This window comes from Convolutriloba macropyga, chromosome 13 (assembly GCF_964194025.1).
Source record: "Convolutriloba macropyga chromosome 13, txConMacr16.3, whole genome shotgun sequence".
Taxonomy (NCBI): Eukaryota; Metazoa; Xenacoelomorpha; order Acoela; family Convolutidae; genus Convolutriloba; species Convolutriloba macropyga.
In genome coordinates this window covers 19,873,684-19,892,698 of record NC_134480.1, presented here as the reverse complement: position 1 = coordinate 19,892,698, position 19,015 = coordinate 19,873,684, and the positions used below count along the sequence as shown (strand labels likewise).

At 34.3% G+C, this 19,015-nt stretch overlaps 1 protein-coding gene across 2 annotated transcripts in view; it reads left to right on the top strand.

Moving 5' to 3' along the window:
- The window catches only part of LOC142351441 (uncharacterized), a 51,783-nt gene extending 33,440 nt beyond the window's left edge, over positions 1-18,343 (top strand). Inside the window, exon 2 of one of the 2 annotated variants that reach the window (XR_012760963.1) lies at positions 18,006-18,343. Coding sequence is in view for 1 of the 2 variants with exons in the window: in XM_075403448.1 (XP_075259563.1) it covers positions 18,006-18,272 (267 nt within the window). In the remaining variant the exon portion in view is untranslated. The remainder of the gene's footprint in view (positions 1-18,005) is intronic. The other variant, XM_075403448.1, reaches the window with a different exon arrangement.
- Positions 18,344-19,015: the final 672 nt, after the last annotated feature.

Genomic DNA, 19,015 nt, shown 5'->3' with positions numbered 1-19,015 from the left:
ATGTCCCTATTTTTCTCTATGATTTGACACAACCAACTAAAAAACTAAGTAATCCAGATTATTTTAAGATTCTTGAGGTTTTAAACATTAAAGAAGACTTGGTGATCAACAGAAATGCTAAGATTGCGATCCGGAAAAGAACTCAAAGAACTGCGAAACCAAAAAAGAAAAGGAAAACTATTTCGCCAAAAGGAATCAAGCACAAAGAAACCAGTCAATTACTTACAGAAGAATCCTCAGACGCCGCAAGTGGTTTCGAAACTTCGAAGGAAGACAGAACTCAGCAAGAGGAGAAGAACTGGGAGTCTTTCGACGAATGAGAAAAAATTGCTTGAGATGGTTGAAATTGGTTGAAATATACGAAAGGTCCCGCAGCATATGGAAGCGTAAAAAATCTACAAAGAATCTCAAACTTGGGACCAAGTAAAGTGAAATTGTTCCTGGAGGGCAAAAATGCCCACACAAAGCATAAAAAATATAGAAAAAAATTTCCAACACTGAAGGTTATTGCCTACGATGTAAACGAAATTTGGTCGCTAGACTTGGCTCATGTGGATAAATTAGCAAAAGAGAACAAAGATGTAAAGTATTTATTGGTTGCGGTGGACTGTCTCTCACGTTATCTACGAGTCGAACCCTCAAAAAATCAAATCACGCCACAACAACAGCAGATGCGTATAAGAAAATGATAGGGAACAAGCGACCTAAAAAAGTGTGGGTAGATGCTGGTACAGAATTTAAGGGCTCTTTCAGCACACTATGTCAGAAAAATGAAATCGAAATTTAAAAAAGCTTTCAGCGAGAAAAAATCAGCATTTGCGGAAAGAAATATACGATCGCTCAAGAATTTGATATACAAGTATTTAGAGGACAAATGGACATTCTCGTATATTAATCAATTGCAGAGCTTTGTACAAACCACTAACTCTAGAGTCAACAGAGTAACGAAATTGGCGCCGAATAAAGTGACAAAGAAAGACGTTCCTTACTTGATATCATTAATTTTTAATGATTCAGCAAATCTAGTTCGCCGACCAAAATTTTACGTTGGGGACTTTGTGCGAATATCAAAAGCGGATCTTCCTTTTAGAAAAGGATACAAGCAAACATTTACCAACGAAGTTTTTGAGATTTACGATATACCTACAACAAATCCTCCTACTTATAGTCTCATTGACGCATCGCTGGAGTCAGTCAAGGGAAAATTTTATGAATTAGAGTTGGTCAAAGTTAGAGACAACAGTAGTGAAATAACAAAACATGAAGGAATTCACGGTTCACTTAGTTTCATCAGCCTCTATGAATATTTTTCCTCAAAACACCTTGTCCTCATTCAAAAATTATTTCAATGAAGAAATTAGTTTGGAGGGGGATTGGCGAGTTGCACTAAGTGAAATTATCTTCCCGGCAAAAATAAATCAAGTGAACAAAAGTGATTTAAAGATATTTTCTTCTGAAGTTTTATGAGAGAAGTATTCCATTTGATGCTGTCTCCAGACCATACGGTGGAGAACGAGCTATTATTGGAACTGGTTCCTATGAAAACCGTGACCATCTTTAGAGATCCTTAAAAACAGCTACTGGATTGCCTCATTTTGACTTTCAATTTAACAAAATCAACGGAGTTTTATTCCTCTTTTTTGGTAAAAACGAAGGAATTACTTTTCCAGATAACGAAATTCCAAGCATACTAGGTTTCAACGGTATTCATGATGGCTCTGGTTATCATATTGGATACAAGATGTTGGACACTTAAAAATCTGACAATCGCTGATGACGAAGAAAAAACTTTGTTGGCGATTATCCTTTTGATTTGTCTGCAGGGAAGCAACTAATTTTTATTTACGTTAACATAATTGAGTATCAATATTTAGGTGATACTAAAGCTCCTCTTATTCGAGTCATTGATTCAAAACAAAGCCTGAAAAACGGTAGCCAGCCCCTAGCCCCTGTTAAATAGAGCCAACGCACAGAATTGTCTTCAGCAACCTGGAATACAAAAAGTTATTATCAAAAAATTTTCATTAAATTGAAATTCAATTGCGGGAAGAAACTGGAGAGTTAGTTCCATTCGCTGGAACAGGAAAAGTTATTTTGACTTTAAATTTTAAAAAAATTCGACTAAATGGAAGCCTACTATCAACAGCAATCGGTGTCACCATACTTTTCAGGACACTATCGTCAACGAGGAAGCGGTTTTTGGGCTTTAGCAGCAGGTATTGGCAGAGCGGCATTACCGATTGCAAGAAAGTTTCTTTGGCCTGTAGCCAAAAAGATTGGACGTGAATTAATTGTTCAAGCAGCTCCTGAGCTGGTAGAGGTTGTTACAAAGAAAAAGTCTCCAAAACAAGCATTAAAATCGACTGTGCAAAGAACAGTGAGAAAACAAGTGGGCGGATCAAAAAGAATACGTAAATTAAAAACCAACGGTGAAAACCCAAAACAAGGCATTCGTAAGAAGAAGCCCTTGACGAGAAGTCGGTCAAATTTCTTCTCTAAAGTTCAAAATGATTACTAATTTACTGCCCGCAGAGGCAACACACACCACACTTGATTTGTTTGAAAAACAGCCTCTGCTTATTACTTTTGACAATGCTTTTACTCAAAAAGTCGGACCATCATATTCACCTGACGGTCCAATGCTTGAGTTTGAAGTTTTGGGCGATCGAAACAATTTCATAGATTTACAGAAACTTCTCCTCGAAATTAAATGTAAAATCTCCCGAAACAATGACGGCGATTTGAGAACAGGAACTGATGCTACAAATACAGACGCGCCATACTTTAGCAAAAACGCATTACATTCTTTATTTTCAGAATGCACTGTATCTGCTAACGGTGTTAAAATTTCCAATACAAACGGAAATTATGCTCACAAAGCATTCATTGAAACGGAATTTTCTTCAGGAAAAACTGCAAAAAAAAACACATGGCTAGTTTGTCAGGGATATTATTACGAGGATGAGCCAGCTAAAATTGATGGCGCCGACGGTCGCGCGGACGACGTCGCGGCCAGAAAAACTCTTGTTGCTAATTCCCAGGAAAACTGTTTTATTGGAAAGCCGAATTTCATTTAGAAGGTCTACAAATGATTTTGCTGTAATTTCAGAGTGAAACAAACATTACAAAGTCAAAATAATTGAAGCTAATCTCTACGTTAGAAAAATGACAATAGCGGATCATGTTTTGACGGCAATTGGGAAAACTCTACTAAAAACACCTGCCGTGTATCGCTATACAGAAGTATTGCCGCAAACTTTTTTAGCTACAACTGGAATAAGAAGTTGGAGCCATGAGGATATTTTCTCGAAAGAACCTGTCCGGCGTATGATAATTGCAATGGCAACAAATCAAGCATACCTCGGAACTAATCGCACAAATCCTTTTCACTACCAGAAATTCAACTTGAGCCAAATTGTTGTTTATCGAAATGGTCAACCTGTTGTTGGAACTCCTGTCTCAACAACTTTCAACCACTGCATTTATTTCAATACTCTAGAAGCCCTAGATTTTCTTGACAAATGTGGGCATGGCATAACTCTGGACAATTATCCCAATCACTTTATTCTAGCTTTTGATTTAACATCAACGCAAGAGGCTTCTCATGATTTCATTCATCCAGAACTTACAAATTGCTCAATTTCAGTTCAACTTACATTTGACGGAGCAATGGCAGCCAAAGTTAGAGGTCAAAGTTAGACAACAGTAGTGAAATAACAAAACATGAATGAATTCACGGTTCACTTAGTTTCATCAGCCTCTATGAATATTTTTCCTCAAAACACCTTGTCCTCATTCAAAAATTATTTCAATGAAGAAATTAGTTTGGAGGGGGATTGGCGAGTCGCACTAAGTGAAATTATCTTCCCGGCAAAAATAAATCAAGTGAACAAAAGTGATTTAAAGATATTTTCTTCTGAAGTTTTATGAGAGAAGTATTCCATTTGATGCTGTCTCCAGACCATACGGTGGAGAACGAGCTATTATTGGAACTGGTTCCTATGAAAACCGTGACCATCTTTTGAGATCCTTAAAAACAGCTACTGGATTGCCTCATTTTGACTTTCAATTTAACAAAATCAACGGAGTTTTATTCCTCTTTTTTGGTAAAAACGAAGGAATTACTTTTCCAGATAACGAAATTCCAAGCATACTAGGTTTCAACGGTATTCATGATGGCTCTGGTTATCATATTGGATACAAGATGTTGGACACTTAAAAATCTGACAATCGCTGATGACGAAGAAAAAACTTTTGTTGGCGATTATCCTTTTGATTTGTCTGCAGGGAAGCAACTAATTTTTATTTACGTTAACATAATTGAGTATCAAAATTTAGGTGATACTAAAGCTCCTCTTATTCGAGTCATTGATTCAAAACAAAGCCTGAAAAACGGTAGCCAGCCCCTAGCCCCTGTTAAATAGAGCCAACGCACAGAATTGTCTTCAGCAACCTGGAATACAAAAAGTTATTATCAAAAAATTTTCATTAAATTGAAATTCAATTGCGGGAAGAAACTGGAGAGTTAGTTCCATTCGCTGGAACAGGAAAAGTTATTTTGACTTTAATTTTTAAAAAAATTCGACTAAATGGAAGCCTACTATCAACAGCAATCGGTGTCACCATACTTTTCAGGACACTATCGTCAACGAGGAAGCGGTTTTTGGGCTTTAGCAGCAGGTATTGGCAGAGCGGCATTACCGATTGCAAGAAAGTTTCTTTGGCCTGTAGCCAAAAAGATTGGACGTGAATTAATTGTTCAAGCAGCTCCTGAGCTGGTAGAGGTTGTTACAAAGAAAAAGTCTCCAAAACAAGCATTAAAATCGACTGTGCAAAAAACAGTGAGAAAACAAGTGGGCGGATCAAAAAGAATACGTAAATTAAAAACCAACGGTGAAAACCCAAAACAAGGCATTCGTAAGAAGAAGCCCTTGACGAGAAGTCGGTCAAATTTCTTCTCTAAAGTTCAAAATGATTACTAATTTACTGCCCGCAGAGGCAACACACACCACACTTGATTTGTTTGAAAAACAGCCTCTGCTTATTACTTTTGACAATGCTTTTACTCAAAAAGTCGGACCATCATATTCACCTGACGGTCCAATGCTTGAGTTTGAAGTTTTGGGCGATCGAAACAATTTCATAGATTTACAGAAACTTCTCCTCGAAATTAAATGTAAAATCTCCCGAAACAATGACGGCGATTTGAGAACAGGAACTGATGCTACAAATACAGACGCGCCATACTTTAGCAAAAACGCATTACATTCTTTATTTTCAGAATGCACTGTATCTGCTAACGGTGTTAAAATTTCCAATACAAACGGAAATTATGCTCACAAAGCATTCATTGAAACGGAATTTTCTTCAGGAAAAACTGCAAAAAAAAACACATGGCTAGTTTGTCAGGGATATTATTACGAGGATGAGCCAGCTAAAATTGATGGCGCCGACGGTCGCGCGGACGACGTCGCGGCCAGAAAAACTCTTGTTGCTAATTCCCAGGAAAACTGTTTTATTGGAAAGCCGAATTTCATTTAGAAGGTCTACAAATGATTTTGCTGTAATTTCAGAGTGAAACAAACATTACAAAGTCAAAATAATTGAAGCTAATCTCTACGTTAGAAAAATGACAATAGCGGATCATGTTTTGACGGCAATTGGGAAAACTCTACTAAAAACACCTGCCGTGTATCGCTATACAGAAGTATTGCCGCAAACTTTTTTAGCTACAACTGGAATAAGAAGTTGGAGCCATGAGGATATTTTCTCGAAAGAACCTGTCCGGCGTATGATAATTGCAATGGCAACAAATCAAGCATACCTCGGAACTAATCGCACAAATCCTTTTCACTACCAGAAATTCAACTTGAGCCAAATTGTTGTTTATCGAAATGGTCAACCTGTTGTTGGAACTCCTGTCTCAACAACTTTCAACCACTGCATTTATTTCAATACTCTAGAAGCCCTAGATTTTCTTGACAAATGTGGGCATGGCATAACTCTGGACAATTATCCCAATCACTTTATTCTAGCTTTTGATTTAACATCAACGCAAGAGGCTTCTCATGATTTCATTCATCCAGAACTTACAAATTGCTCAATTTCAGTTCAACTTACATTTGACGGAGCATTGGCAGCCAAAGTAGAAATTCTATTTCTGGGTTAAAGAAGCTCAACATTATATGTTAATTCGGAACGAAAGGTGACAAAAAACTCGATTATCACCTACCCCACAGATGGATAATGATGAAATACGCTATTTGTTGGGAAAATGTATTCATTTGAAGCATTATTTTTATGGAGTTTTTGCCGCGGATAATTTCCCAAAGTTAACAAGAGAAGTATTTATCATAGTCATTGCTTCACCGTCGCAACATGCAGGAAGTCATTGGATGGTTCTTTTGTTTCAAAAAAACAAAGTTTATTTGGCAGATCCGCTTGGACTCCCGATACAAAACTACCAATTATTTTATTGTTGACTGTTAAAATTTTACAATGAAGTAACTCAAATACTCAAACTTAAGCCAGTTCAAAATCAAAACTCAAAACTTTGTGGACTTTTTTGCATTTATATTGCACATGTGATGTCTGGTTATGAATATCCTTTGATGTTGAATATGAACGATAATGATTTGCTACGTTTTGCTAACCATTTGCTCTAACATTTTATAATTAACTTTTTTTGCTCAATTCTTTCTTCAAAGACAAGAGAACAAGACAATTGTTAATTAAAAGATTTCGATTTCATATTAAAATTTATCAAAATCAAACTATTATCAACATGCAAACAACGATAGCCACTATTTAATATATCAAGTTTTTTTGGAAAGCTCACCGTACATACCACCATTACAAATACTATAAAATCTATCAATGGTGCAAGTAGGTAAAAAGTCAGTTTGCGTTTGAACATCCTGTGTCATTAGCATGTTTACATTTGGTAATTTTTTCTTAGAAACTGAAACAGCTAGATTGTGCTGATCGTTGTAACTGACTGCCTCTTGAAGTTTTTCCATCACTTCGCCATAATGCACTATGTGAGAAGACCCCCGAATGAGCAATTGAAAACAAGTGAGGAGACATGGTATTGTATATGGTTTAGAAGAAGTATCCTTGAAGGACTGCGGTAATTGATCATCAGCAGCAATGACATGGTAATGAAAATGTTGTATTTTGCAATGATCTTCATTTTTGTGCTGGCTGTATGCGAAGTTTTTTGTAAGCTTAGAATCAAATTGAGGCTCACTATTGCAAATAAAATATCGAAAAAGTTTTGGAATTGTCGAAAATATTCAGGTGTACGCTCAAACATTGCTTCAACCATTTTCATTTGCTATTTAATTCTCTTTATCACTCTCTGAGGCTTTTTTGATTTTTTGAATCTGCAGCTACGATTTTGACTATTCGTTTCTAAACTGGAACCAGGCTGTAACTTCCTTTTGCCAGAGCTGCTCTGCTCGTTCGCAAATTTTGAGAGAGCTATTCTCCTAATAGCATCTATACTTTCTCCCACTTGCTCCAATTCCTGCATAGAGAGAGTGAGTTTTTGGTTGAAACGAAATTCGTTGTCTCCGTTCTCTTTTTTGAAAAGTTTCAGCGATATATAAGTTTCAGTATTATCATATGTTTTCACACAGGCAACTACATATCGATTTTCAGAACGCGCTATATCGTGATAAAAATCAAAGTAATCTTGAGACGACGACATACTACTTTCTTTTTAAATACAAACTCAAACTTGTGACCACGCCATGTCTTTGATAATAAAACAATACGTGTTCAAACATGTGCAAGACGATAATAAAGGCTAAACTCGACTGACCAATCAGAGAAGCGGAGACCACCACACTGAATTGCTTATGGTAATGAAAGAGACCACACCTTGTCTTTGATAATAAAACAACACGTGTTCAAACACGTGCAAGACGGTGATAAAACTTAAACTCGACTGACCAATCAGGGAAGCGGAGACGACCACACTGAATTGCTTATGGTAATAAAAGAGACCACACCTTGTCTTGGATAATAAAACAATACGTGTTCAAACACGTGCAAGACGGTGATAAAACTTAAACTCGACTGACCAATCAGGGAAGCGGAGACGACCACACTGAATTGCTTATGGTAATAAAAGAGACCACACCTTGTCTTGGATAATAAAACAATACGTGTTCAAACATGTGCAAGACAGTAATAAAGCCTGAACCCGACTGATCAATCAGAGAAGCTGAGACGACCACACTGAATTGCTTATGGAAATGAAAGACATATGTTGGCACATGTAGTAGTCATAATAATTCCTAAAACTCGGCCAACCAATCACAAAAGCCTAGACCAAAACTTGCAAAACAAACAAAAATCAAAAACATATTTTGTCATATGCACCAGTCTAAAATTAATCTTCAGTCAGCTTTCAACCAATCACAGGTCGGAAAAAACAAGTGCAGATTAGATAAAAATTGATAAACACTGTAGACATACAGCTTTAGTTAAGTTATTGTTAGTGCTATGAAGATTTTTGGAGAACAAAAACAGAACAGGAAAACTGTTTATTTATGTAAAGAAAAAATTAGAATATCATTCACAAAAAAATAGAAGTTAGTTTTCTTAAGTATTTAAGGGAAATAGACTGCTCATTCTATCATTTTGCCTAAGTTACGCAGTAAGGTTCAGTCGGACATCAGTTTTTCCCGTTAAAATTTTGTCATTTTTATAGTTTTCCCCAAGTTTTACACTATATTACGTGATCACATTTGCATTGTCCTTCAAACACATTGTTTTACACAATTTACCGGTCTGCACTTGTTGTCATTTACAATGCAAAACAGTTTGTGCATAATGGAATTGCTTTTTGAGTAAGTATTTTGCATAAAATTGTTCAAAAACAACAATTTTTACTCTAAAAATACACTATTTTTTTCTCGATTTTTAACTCTCCCGTCATACAATTGTGGTATATGAATTGTTTTACCGCATATTTCCAAACATTTTTTCAGTACTTTTTTGGAACATTTCATATAGTTTCGAGCATTTGTTTTGTCCATTTCATACGTATATTTCTTCTCATTTTCTGCAAAATTGCCTTCTTTTCACCTTGGACGCTGCAAATTTCTTATCAGACACAATAATTCTCAATTTGGAGCCCTGGCACTTGAATTTTATTGGTTTTCTAATCTGCCCACACTCCCTAATCTGGGATAACATATGGGCAATAAAACTATCAAATTAAAACCAGATGTTGGATGAAAACCAGATGTTGGATCAAAACCAACAAAATTTGACCCCATTTTGGTTTAAATGTAGTTATATTACATAAAACTTATCAAGAGATTGAAATAGTGAAAAGGTTAGTAAATTTTCTGTCTTTTGAAAACCCATGAATAGTCTTTTTGACTAAAAAAGGGTTTAAGAATTTTCAAATTTTAAAACCAACTTAAGGGACCCCCAAAAATTGCAAAATTTTCACAAGTTTTTCAATAATTGCAGAAAACTGTGAAATTTTAACAAGTTTTTATTCCCCGAACAAAATAGCTGGAAAAATCGTAAGTTTTTGCCCACCGAACAAATTCGCAAAAATTTCACAAGTTTTTCTCACCGCACAAAATTGACAAAAATTTTACAAGTTTTTGTCCCCGGCAAAATTGAGAGACAAAATTTTTCGACCTCAAAAATGTACCGCACGATTTGTCATGGGTGGGGACGTCCCAAGCCGTGACAAAACGTTATGCAGGATTTGTCACGGGGGGGGACGTCCCCCCCCCCCCCGTGACAATACGTGCATTTTAGTATACTACTAATTTATGTCCATTTAAAAAAAACAAACCTTAATAACAAAGTCAAAATAGCGTCAGATAAAACTGAAAAAAAACAAAATAACTTAAAAATCACCAGAAAAAATGGTTATTCACCAGTTCATAATAACGCTTGGTAACAATTAGACAAAAAAGAACAAAAACTTTAAAGTTAGAAAATTTGCTGAATTTTTTCTAAAAAACAATTAATTTCAAAGTAAGGAAAACCACTAGGAGTCAACTAATATATCCCAAAGGTTTACGACTACCAATGCTTCTATGGAAGGGAATTAAGAACTTTTGGTATTAAATTTTTTATGCAGTTACGAAAAGAACAACAAATAGACAACAAACTAAATACCAATTAAAACTTGTCAGAAAATGCTTTGGAAGCCGTAAAGCCATACTTTGGCCCCCAACATATGTTCAATTGCAACTTCGTCGAACACCCATAATGTATTATGTGGCCGCTCATTAATGAAACTAAGCAACAATTAGACAAAAAGGAAAAAATGCAAAAATATATATAATTTATTTTTTTTCGAAAAAAATTTATTTCCAAAGACATAAAAGCCATTAATTACAAAATACAAAAAATTTGAATAGGTTCGTCCATTCTTCCAAAGAAAACCCTTGAGACCTGCAATTATCCAGAATATGTCTTACATCTACAAAAATAACGTCAAATATGACAAAAATTAAAAATTCATTCACTTTTTTTGTGAAAAACCCGTGTGGAAGCCAGTAAAGTCATAACGAGTTCTTTTAAAACATTAGATTTTATGACACCAATCCCTTTTCACACCTTCACTTGAAATGTATCATGTGACCTCTCATTAATGAAACTAGGTAACAATTAGATAAAAAAACAAGATTATGTAATACTTGTTTCTATCGAAAAAAATTTATTTCCAAAGACATGAAAGCCATTAATTACAAAATGAAAAAAAAAATGAACAGGTTCGTTTCCTCTTCCAGAGGAAATCCCCGAGACCTGCAATTATCCAGAACAAGTCTTACGTCTACAAAATGAACGTCAAATATGACTAAATCAAAAATTAACTGACTTTTTTTTGTGAAAAACCCGTGTCGAAGCCAGTAAAGTCATAACGAATTCTTTAAAAACATTGGATTTTATGACACCAATCCCTTTTCACACCTTCACTTGAAATGTATATTGTGACCTCTCATTAATGAAACTAGGTAACAATTAGATAAAAAAAACAAGATTATGTAATACTTGTTTCTATCGAAAAAAATTTATTTCCAAAGACATGAAAGCCATTAATTACAAAATGAAAAAAAATTGAATAGGTTCGTTTCCTCTTCCAGAGGAAACCCCCGAGACCTGCAATTATCCAGAACAAGTCTTACGTCTACAAAATGAACGTCAAATATGACTAAATAAAAAATTAACTGACTTTTTTTTGTGAAAAACCCGTGTCGAAGCCAGTAAAGTCATAACGAATTCTTTAAAAACATTGGATCTTCTGACACTAATCCCTTTTGACACCTTCCATTGACAAAAATAATGTCATCTTTAACCTCTAATTAACGAGACCAGGTAACAAACAGACAATAGAAGGAACGAAATTGCGAAGTTGAAATGTTTTTTTTTTCATTTTGGAAAACAATTCTTTTCAAAGTCATGCAAGCCATTGTCTATCTTCTAATACCAGAACATCGGCTCATCAACTCTTCCAGAAAAGCCAATCAAACTGGGTCATTGTGCCGGAAATTAAATACGACTAAAAAGATAAAGTAAAAACGACAGCAAAACAACGGCAAATACCTAAAAATTAAAAAAAAAAAATTGTGAAATATAGTAGTATCAAAGCCCGAACACCATAATTTAAGGCGTAAAACCGCAAAAAGGACTTAATTTGAATTCAGCAGAAGGAAGGAACACCCTTTGATTGCTGACACTAAGCTACAAGTTGACCAAATTAAGAGAAAAATGGAGGCAAAGTTCAATAAACCATTTTTTATTTAAAAATCAAATCTTTTAAAAGTCAAAACGACCATAAGTTTTCAAGCCATCAACTAAAAAAAAATTAATTTTGAGCTAATTAGGAAGCCAATAGGACCTATCACTAGTGAGCTTTGATTGGAAATGTTCTGTTATTTAACTAATATAAAAAAGATCGAATTTTTTTTTAAAAAACCGACTGACGACAATCTGAATTATTTTTGGATTGTAACGGTCCAAAATTGATACCGAACTAGTCATGCTAATGTTGATTGTCCAGTAGGAAAATTTGATTTTTGGAATGTCATTGATATAGATATTTTGTTAGTTAAAAATCCAAAAATAATTGCTGCGTTTTTGATAATCAACGAATAAAGTTAGCAAAAAACGGCAAAATTTTATTTACAGAGCACTCTCAACGGAAGTTGAAGTGGAATTAGACCCCTTTTCAGTCTACAAAGATTGTGTTAGTGGTGTTTGGGTGTGCACTTCAGGCAAATTCAATCAGAGTGGACTAAAGGAACTTATTTCGTGCTGTTTTTGATGAAAATGTCTGAATTTTGCGAAATATTTAGCCGGAATTTGTGACAAAAAAATTCAACGAAAATAGCTGACAATATATTTTGTCTTTAAACATAAAATCATCAACAATTTCTCGAATATTTATTAAATTTTATCAAAATTGGCGAAATTTTAGTGAAAAATTCCGAAAAAAGGTTAATGAAATCAACGGAATTCACTCTATTTTCTCGAAAATTTAAACCTCGATATCTCCCTGTCAAAGACGAAAACCAAAAAATCTTTTTAATTCCATATTCTACACTGGACACGCTTTCTAATGATACCAGTCTCAACTCTCAACGATGAATATATCGATCGGCCAAAGTTGACTGAACAAAAAAAACCCATTTGAGTATATAGTTCCTACCCCCTCAAGAGGGGTCGGAACAACAAGGGAGACACGGTAATATGCAATTGCATATAAGGTTCCGACCCCGCTCATCCAGAATTTTAATATAATTGCCAACCAAATAAGGAACAGATTGAAAAAGCCAAAATTTATTTTTGGGAATCCCAAAAAACCCAAAAAAAGCCCAAAAAACCCCAAAAAAATCAAGTATTTTTCAAAAAAATTGTGTATGAACGAGCCTGCAAGCATAACCTCCTAAGCAAATAACTGAGTAGAGTAAAAATGATGCACTAGATTGATGAGATATGCCAATAGTAAGAAAGGGATTGAAGACGAAAATCAAAAACAAACAACAACAAATATTAATTACATCAAAAGTTTACGTCCGTACTTAATAACAAAGTCAACATACCGTCAGATAAAACTGAAACTAAAAGAAATAACTTATAAATCACCAAAAATGATATGGGACCAGTCCATAGAAACGTTTGGTAACAATTAGAGAAAAAGAACGAAAACAGTAAAGTTAAAAAAATCGCTTTTCTTTTAATCAATTAATTTCAAAGTAATGAAAACCATTAGAAATCAAGTGAAATATCCCCAAGGGTTGCGATTAACTTTGCTTCTACTGGAGGGTATTAAGACTTGTCCTTATTAGAATTTAAATGCGGCTAAAAAAAACAACAAAAAAAACTCAAACCAAAATTCAATTAAATTTTGCCAGAAAACGCTGTCGAAGCCTTAAAGCCATATTTTGGCTCTCAAAATATGTTCAATTGCGCCTTCGTCAGACACCGATAATATTGTATGTGGCCTTTCAATAATGAGACTAGGTAGCAAATAGACAAAAGAGAAAAAAGGGATTTTTACAGGAAATTTTAGAAAACAACGGAATTCATTCTAACCTGCTCAGAAATTAAAACCTCGATAACTCCCTGTAAAAAAATAAAAATTAATAAAACCTTTTTAATTCCATATTCTACGCTGGACGAGCTTTCTAGTGATACCAGTCTCAACTCTTTACGATTAAAATATCGATAGGCGAAAATTTTCTGAACAAAAAAAACCAATTTGAACATATAGTTCCTCCCCCATCAAGAGGGGTCGGAACAATTACAAACCGTCAAACGATAGTAAAACTGCGTTCACCAAAGATACTATTTATTACTCTGGAAAAGTTGAGAATGGAAAGCAAAATGAAAATTATAGGGGGAAGTTTTGGAGGAATACTAAAACCATAGGAGATTCCAAATTGTTTGACATTTTTCAACGCAAAACGGATTTCTACAAAACTTTTAAAGCTAGGAGTACTCTAAGCTAGTACGCAGTTTTGGTCCCAACAGCTAATTTTATAGGAGCTTGATCATGTCTAAGCACTTAATCGAAGATCATATCGATGAAAGAGTTTGTTTTCAACTATTGTTATTATATATATACACACACACACACACACACACACACACATATATATATATATATATATATATAAATATATATATTATATATATATATATATATATATATATATATATATGTGTGTGTGTGTGTATAATATATATATATATATATATATATATATGTCTCTGTGTGTGTGTATGTATGTATGTATGTATGTATATATGTATAAAAATTTGTATGTATGTATGTATGTATGTTTGTATGTATGTATGTATGTATGTATATATGCTTGTATGTTTGTATGCATGTATTTATGTATGTATGTATACATGTAGTACTTAGGTAGTATTTTCGATTGGGTGCTTGCTCCTTCAACGTTAGCAGGTTCGACAAAAACTGCGTACTAGCTTAAAGTACTCCTGTTTTAAAAAGTTTTGTAACTCGTTTTTTTTAAAATTGTCAACAGATTTGTAATCTCAAATGGTTTTTTACTGCTCTTATTTTCCCACCAAGTTTGTTTTGCTTTTCATTTTCAGTTTTAGCGCAGTAAAAATAATAAAATATGTGATTTCTGTGAATTTGTTTTCACTCAAAGTTTCTAAGCTAGAAACTTATTTCCTCTTACTCTGCAAAACAGACGACATAAAACCATATTTTGTCTTTTTAGCAAAAACTTTACTAATTTTTTTCTGATGACCCTCGATAAAGCAATGTATTTTTTGATAATTGAAATCTATTAATTGCTTCGAAACAAATTATCTGGAAATAGGACAATTATTTTCCCCCGATCTTTTATATTAGAATGAAAAGTTATCACGTAAATTTGAGTTTGTTTTGTCATCTAGTATAAATAATTCGATCAAATTCCAAATCGTACTGCCAAAAGTGGCTGATTTAAAAAAGATCTCAAATTTTGTAGACCGCAATATAGAATTGAAAAATTCAATATTGTTTTTAATTTTCAGAAAGTTAAAGAGCCTCTTTTTAGAGTTCTTCAAGTAAACGGACATGACAAGAAAATACTGGCTAATAATGTTGATTTCCAATTTCTATTTAATGGGACATTCTTTTTCGTACTGAAAGATCAAGTATCCATAACGGACTATTTCTCCAAAAAGGATTTGTAAATTAAATTGTCCAATTTAATTTGTTTTGACAGTCGACAATCGACAAAAAATTCACTGTTTTTTGATTTAATAAAAGTTCTTCAAGTATTTATTTGTTTTTCAACTGAAACAACATCTTGAAGGAGGTTTAAGCTCAAAACCAGCAATTACAGCTCGGTTTCGAATGAACCTAAGAAATCATACAAACTCATTTTAGACAATTTTCGGTTTAAATTTTGCTCTGCTGTGAATTAACTGTAATGTGTACTTTATTGAGGATTGATTTCTCTTCCGCTTCTTATCAAGATGACCATCACTTCAGGTGCAAGGAAGACTTATTTCAATCATTTAATCTTATGAGAAAAATGAGATTGAATGTTTTCTTTTCTGTCCAACTCGTGTTCCTTTTGTACAATTTTATAAGGCTGCAAGAGCTTTGCTCTCATCTGTTTGCTTTTCTTATCGGTGCTATGCTTTTTATCACAGCCATTTAATCAAGTTGTTCGGCTATTTTCAATTCTGTGTCCAACAGGAACTGCATTTTCTCCGTAGGCAAAAAATGTTACTTAATTTGTAAAACTTGAAAAATTGTAAACTGTGAAACAGGGTCAGCCTTACCGTTCGACAACTACAGCAACAAAATTCATAACCGGACTTCCGATGCTATCATAATTAATGTTATTTTTTTGGTCCTGTGCAGGTACCAAAACGCACCAGCAGTCTCTTCCTTTCTGAAAAAGTCACCTTTGTTTTTGATCAAACAAGAACGTCCAAAAACTGTACGTGCAGTTTTTTTTCGCAATTTTCCTTGAAGACAAAGATTTTGTAACTTAATTTCAGGGTTGAGATTGTGAATCCAGATTCTTGCCACTTTGAAGTGGAGTCTTATCAACCAATGTAAATGTGATCGGTGAACAATTAGTTAAAATTCTGTCCAAATTTTTAGCTTTTTAGTATCAAAGATAATTTACAGCGATCATCTTACATAAATTATCTTCTCTTAAAGTTGAACACCTTTGGTTTACTTTGACCTTGCATACTCATGCCTTTTTTAGCGTGGACCTTTCGTAACTGACCATTGAGTTTTTGCGTTGATGTATATGTTATTTATATTTTATATAGTGTATTAATAAAAGTGCCCCTTTTTACGTCATGCAAGTGTTCAAATACAAGAGAAAACGCCGTTTTCTCTTGTATTTGAACACGTGCATGACGTAAAAAGGCGAGAACAAGTGGTTGGTTGTTGTTGGCTGGGTGGACGAAAATTGTCATTCAGTTTTTGTTAGCTATTACCTAAGACTGATTGTTTCCAAAGTCGACGCATTTTAAAGGATTCTTTCATTGACTACTATGTACCATAGTTGATGTTGCAGTCAATTGTATTAAGAGTAATCTTTTAATGAAAATTAAGGTATGGTGGCACAGTGTTAGATGAGACGACAAGCGTGCTGGAAGTCATTGAAGTTTTGAAACTATATAGGAAGCAATTCATTTAGGGCCTACGCGTGGAAACATTACATTTAGCTAAGATATACTATTGGAAATGCTATATTTGTGTACGATCAACCCCAGTCGAGACCAGATAGTTATCTTGCAAGATTCTGCCAGAATCTTGCAAAAACTGTCTATCTTGCAAGATCTGGCAGAAAAATGGTTATCTTGCAAGATCTGCCAGAAAAAATGGTTATCTTGCGAGATCTGCCAGAAAAATGGTTATCTTGCAAGATTCTTGCAAGTTCGTTCCGGTCGAGCTGTCCTCTTATTGGCTTTCATTCATGCATAACATTTCATTTTGACTAGAACTTTACTTCAGAATCAGTTGCGTGTTTTTTAAGAAAAATAATAAATTTAAATAGATTTTGAATCTGGAAATATGAATTATCTGAAGAAAACAAATTAAAATCTGCCTTTGAGAACTGTTAACACAAAATAAATTACTATTAAAAACTGTTTTTTTTTTCAACTTTATCAGATTTATAAAACTACACGTCTAGATTAACTTTTTCTGGTGAAAAAATTATGTGATATTATTCTTTGCATCTTAAACAGCTTCCTTTCATTTAATTCAGCTCCTTGTGCTTAAGTTTTCTTGCCAATGCCCAAAAAATATGATTATTCACGGCTGGCCATTTTTTTGAGCTCCAAAGGACTTTAGAAGAGCTTCCGGGCAAATCTCTTGCTGTAAGAATTACTCGCATTAATCAATTCATCTTGTAGGATCTTTTGCAAAAATGTGGATATATTAGAGGATTCTGACAGAGAAACGACTATCTTGCAAGATTCTGGCAGAAAAACTGCTATCTTGCAAGATTCTGGCAGAAAAATGGTTATCTTGCGAGATTCTGGCAGAAAAATGGTTATATTGCAAGTTTCTGGCAGAAAAATGGTTATCTTGCAAGTTTCTGGCAGAATGAATGGTTATCTTGCAAGATTCTGGCAGAAATCTTGCAAGGTTATGCATAATCTTGCAAGATTCTGGCAGAATCTGCCAGAATCTTGCAAGATAACCATTCGAAGTCGACTGGGGAACACTTTGAAGCGTTAATATCATAATAAGTGTTGATATGTTTGAAATTCCCCGGCCGGTTGATTTTATGAATTTAAATCCAACGTTTTCACGGCAAAATTATCTAAACAAATTGGGGAAAGGTTTCGAACTTGTCACCGCTAGTTGACGCGAATCTTACTTAACTTCGCCAAAATTCATCGGCCCGGGTTGTTGTTTCAAAAATCTTCAGGTTTTTTTAAAATGTCATTTGTGAATTTTTTTTAATATAACCTGTTCAAAAATCCTTTTGTTACATTTACATGAACTTTTTTCGTTTCAGTGCCTCCTTTTCGCCGCTTTCTGTCAGAACCAGAAACTGTACGACATTTGCGATCCAGAACTGCCTGTTATTAGCGAAAGTGGCGTCCTTTTGACCCCGAATCGCATCACTGGTGAAGCAAAATATGACCCAAATCTAGACTGCTCTACAAGATTTGTCAATGAGAACGAAGGCGGTGGGAGTATAAAAATGCTCTTCAATCTATTTGATGTGGAAAGGTTACAACGAAAAATATATATATTTCATCTTTGTCCTCTCCCTCCATAAATTTTATGGCCCATAGTTGCAAATTAATTATGAAATTTGTGTACCTGTGAAAAAGTATCACATGTGCGTGAGTGAACAAAAACTACATTAATATTTACACATACACATACACATACTCTCTCTCTCTCTCTCTATATATATATATATATATATATATATATATATATATATATATATACATAGTGTGTCTGTGTGTTTGGCGCGGGTGTATGTGTGTATTTGGTGTGTGTATATGTGTGTGTGTTTGGTGTGTGCGTGCGTGTGTATATATGTGTGTGTGTGTGTGTGCTTGTCTGTGTGTATGTGTTTGTGTTTGTGTGTGTCTGATGTGTGCGTGTGTTTGTGTGTGTGTGCGTGTGATTGTGTGTGTAAGTGCTTGTCTATGTGCTTGGTCTGCATGTGTATGTGCGTGTTTGTTTGGCGTGTGTGTGCATGTGTGTGTTTGGTGTGTGTGTATGTGTGTGTAATGAAAGGTTGTTCAACGTATTTGATGTGGAAAGGTTACAACGAAAAATATGTATTATATTTCATCTTTGTCCTCTCCCTTCAAAAATTTTCTGGCCCATAGTTGTAAATTAATTATGAAATGTTGTGTACTTGCGTAAAAGCAAGTAAGTGAACAAAAACTTGTTCATATTTACAATACACACACATATACACACACACAAATATATATATATATATATATATATATATATATAATTTATATATATATAAATATATATATATATATATATATATAT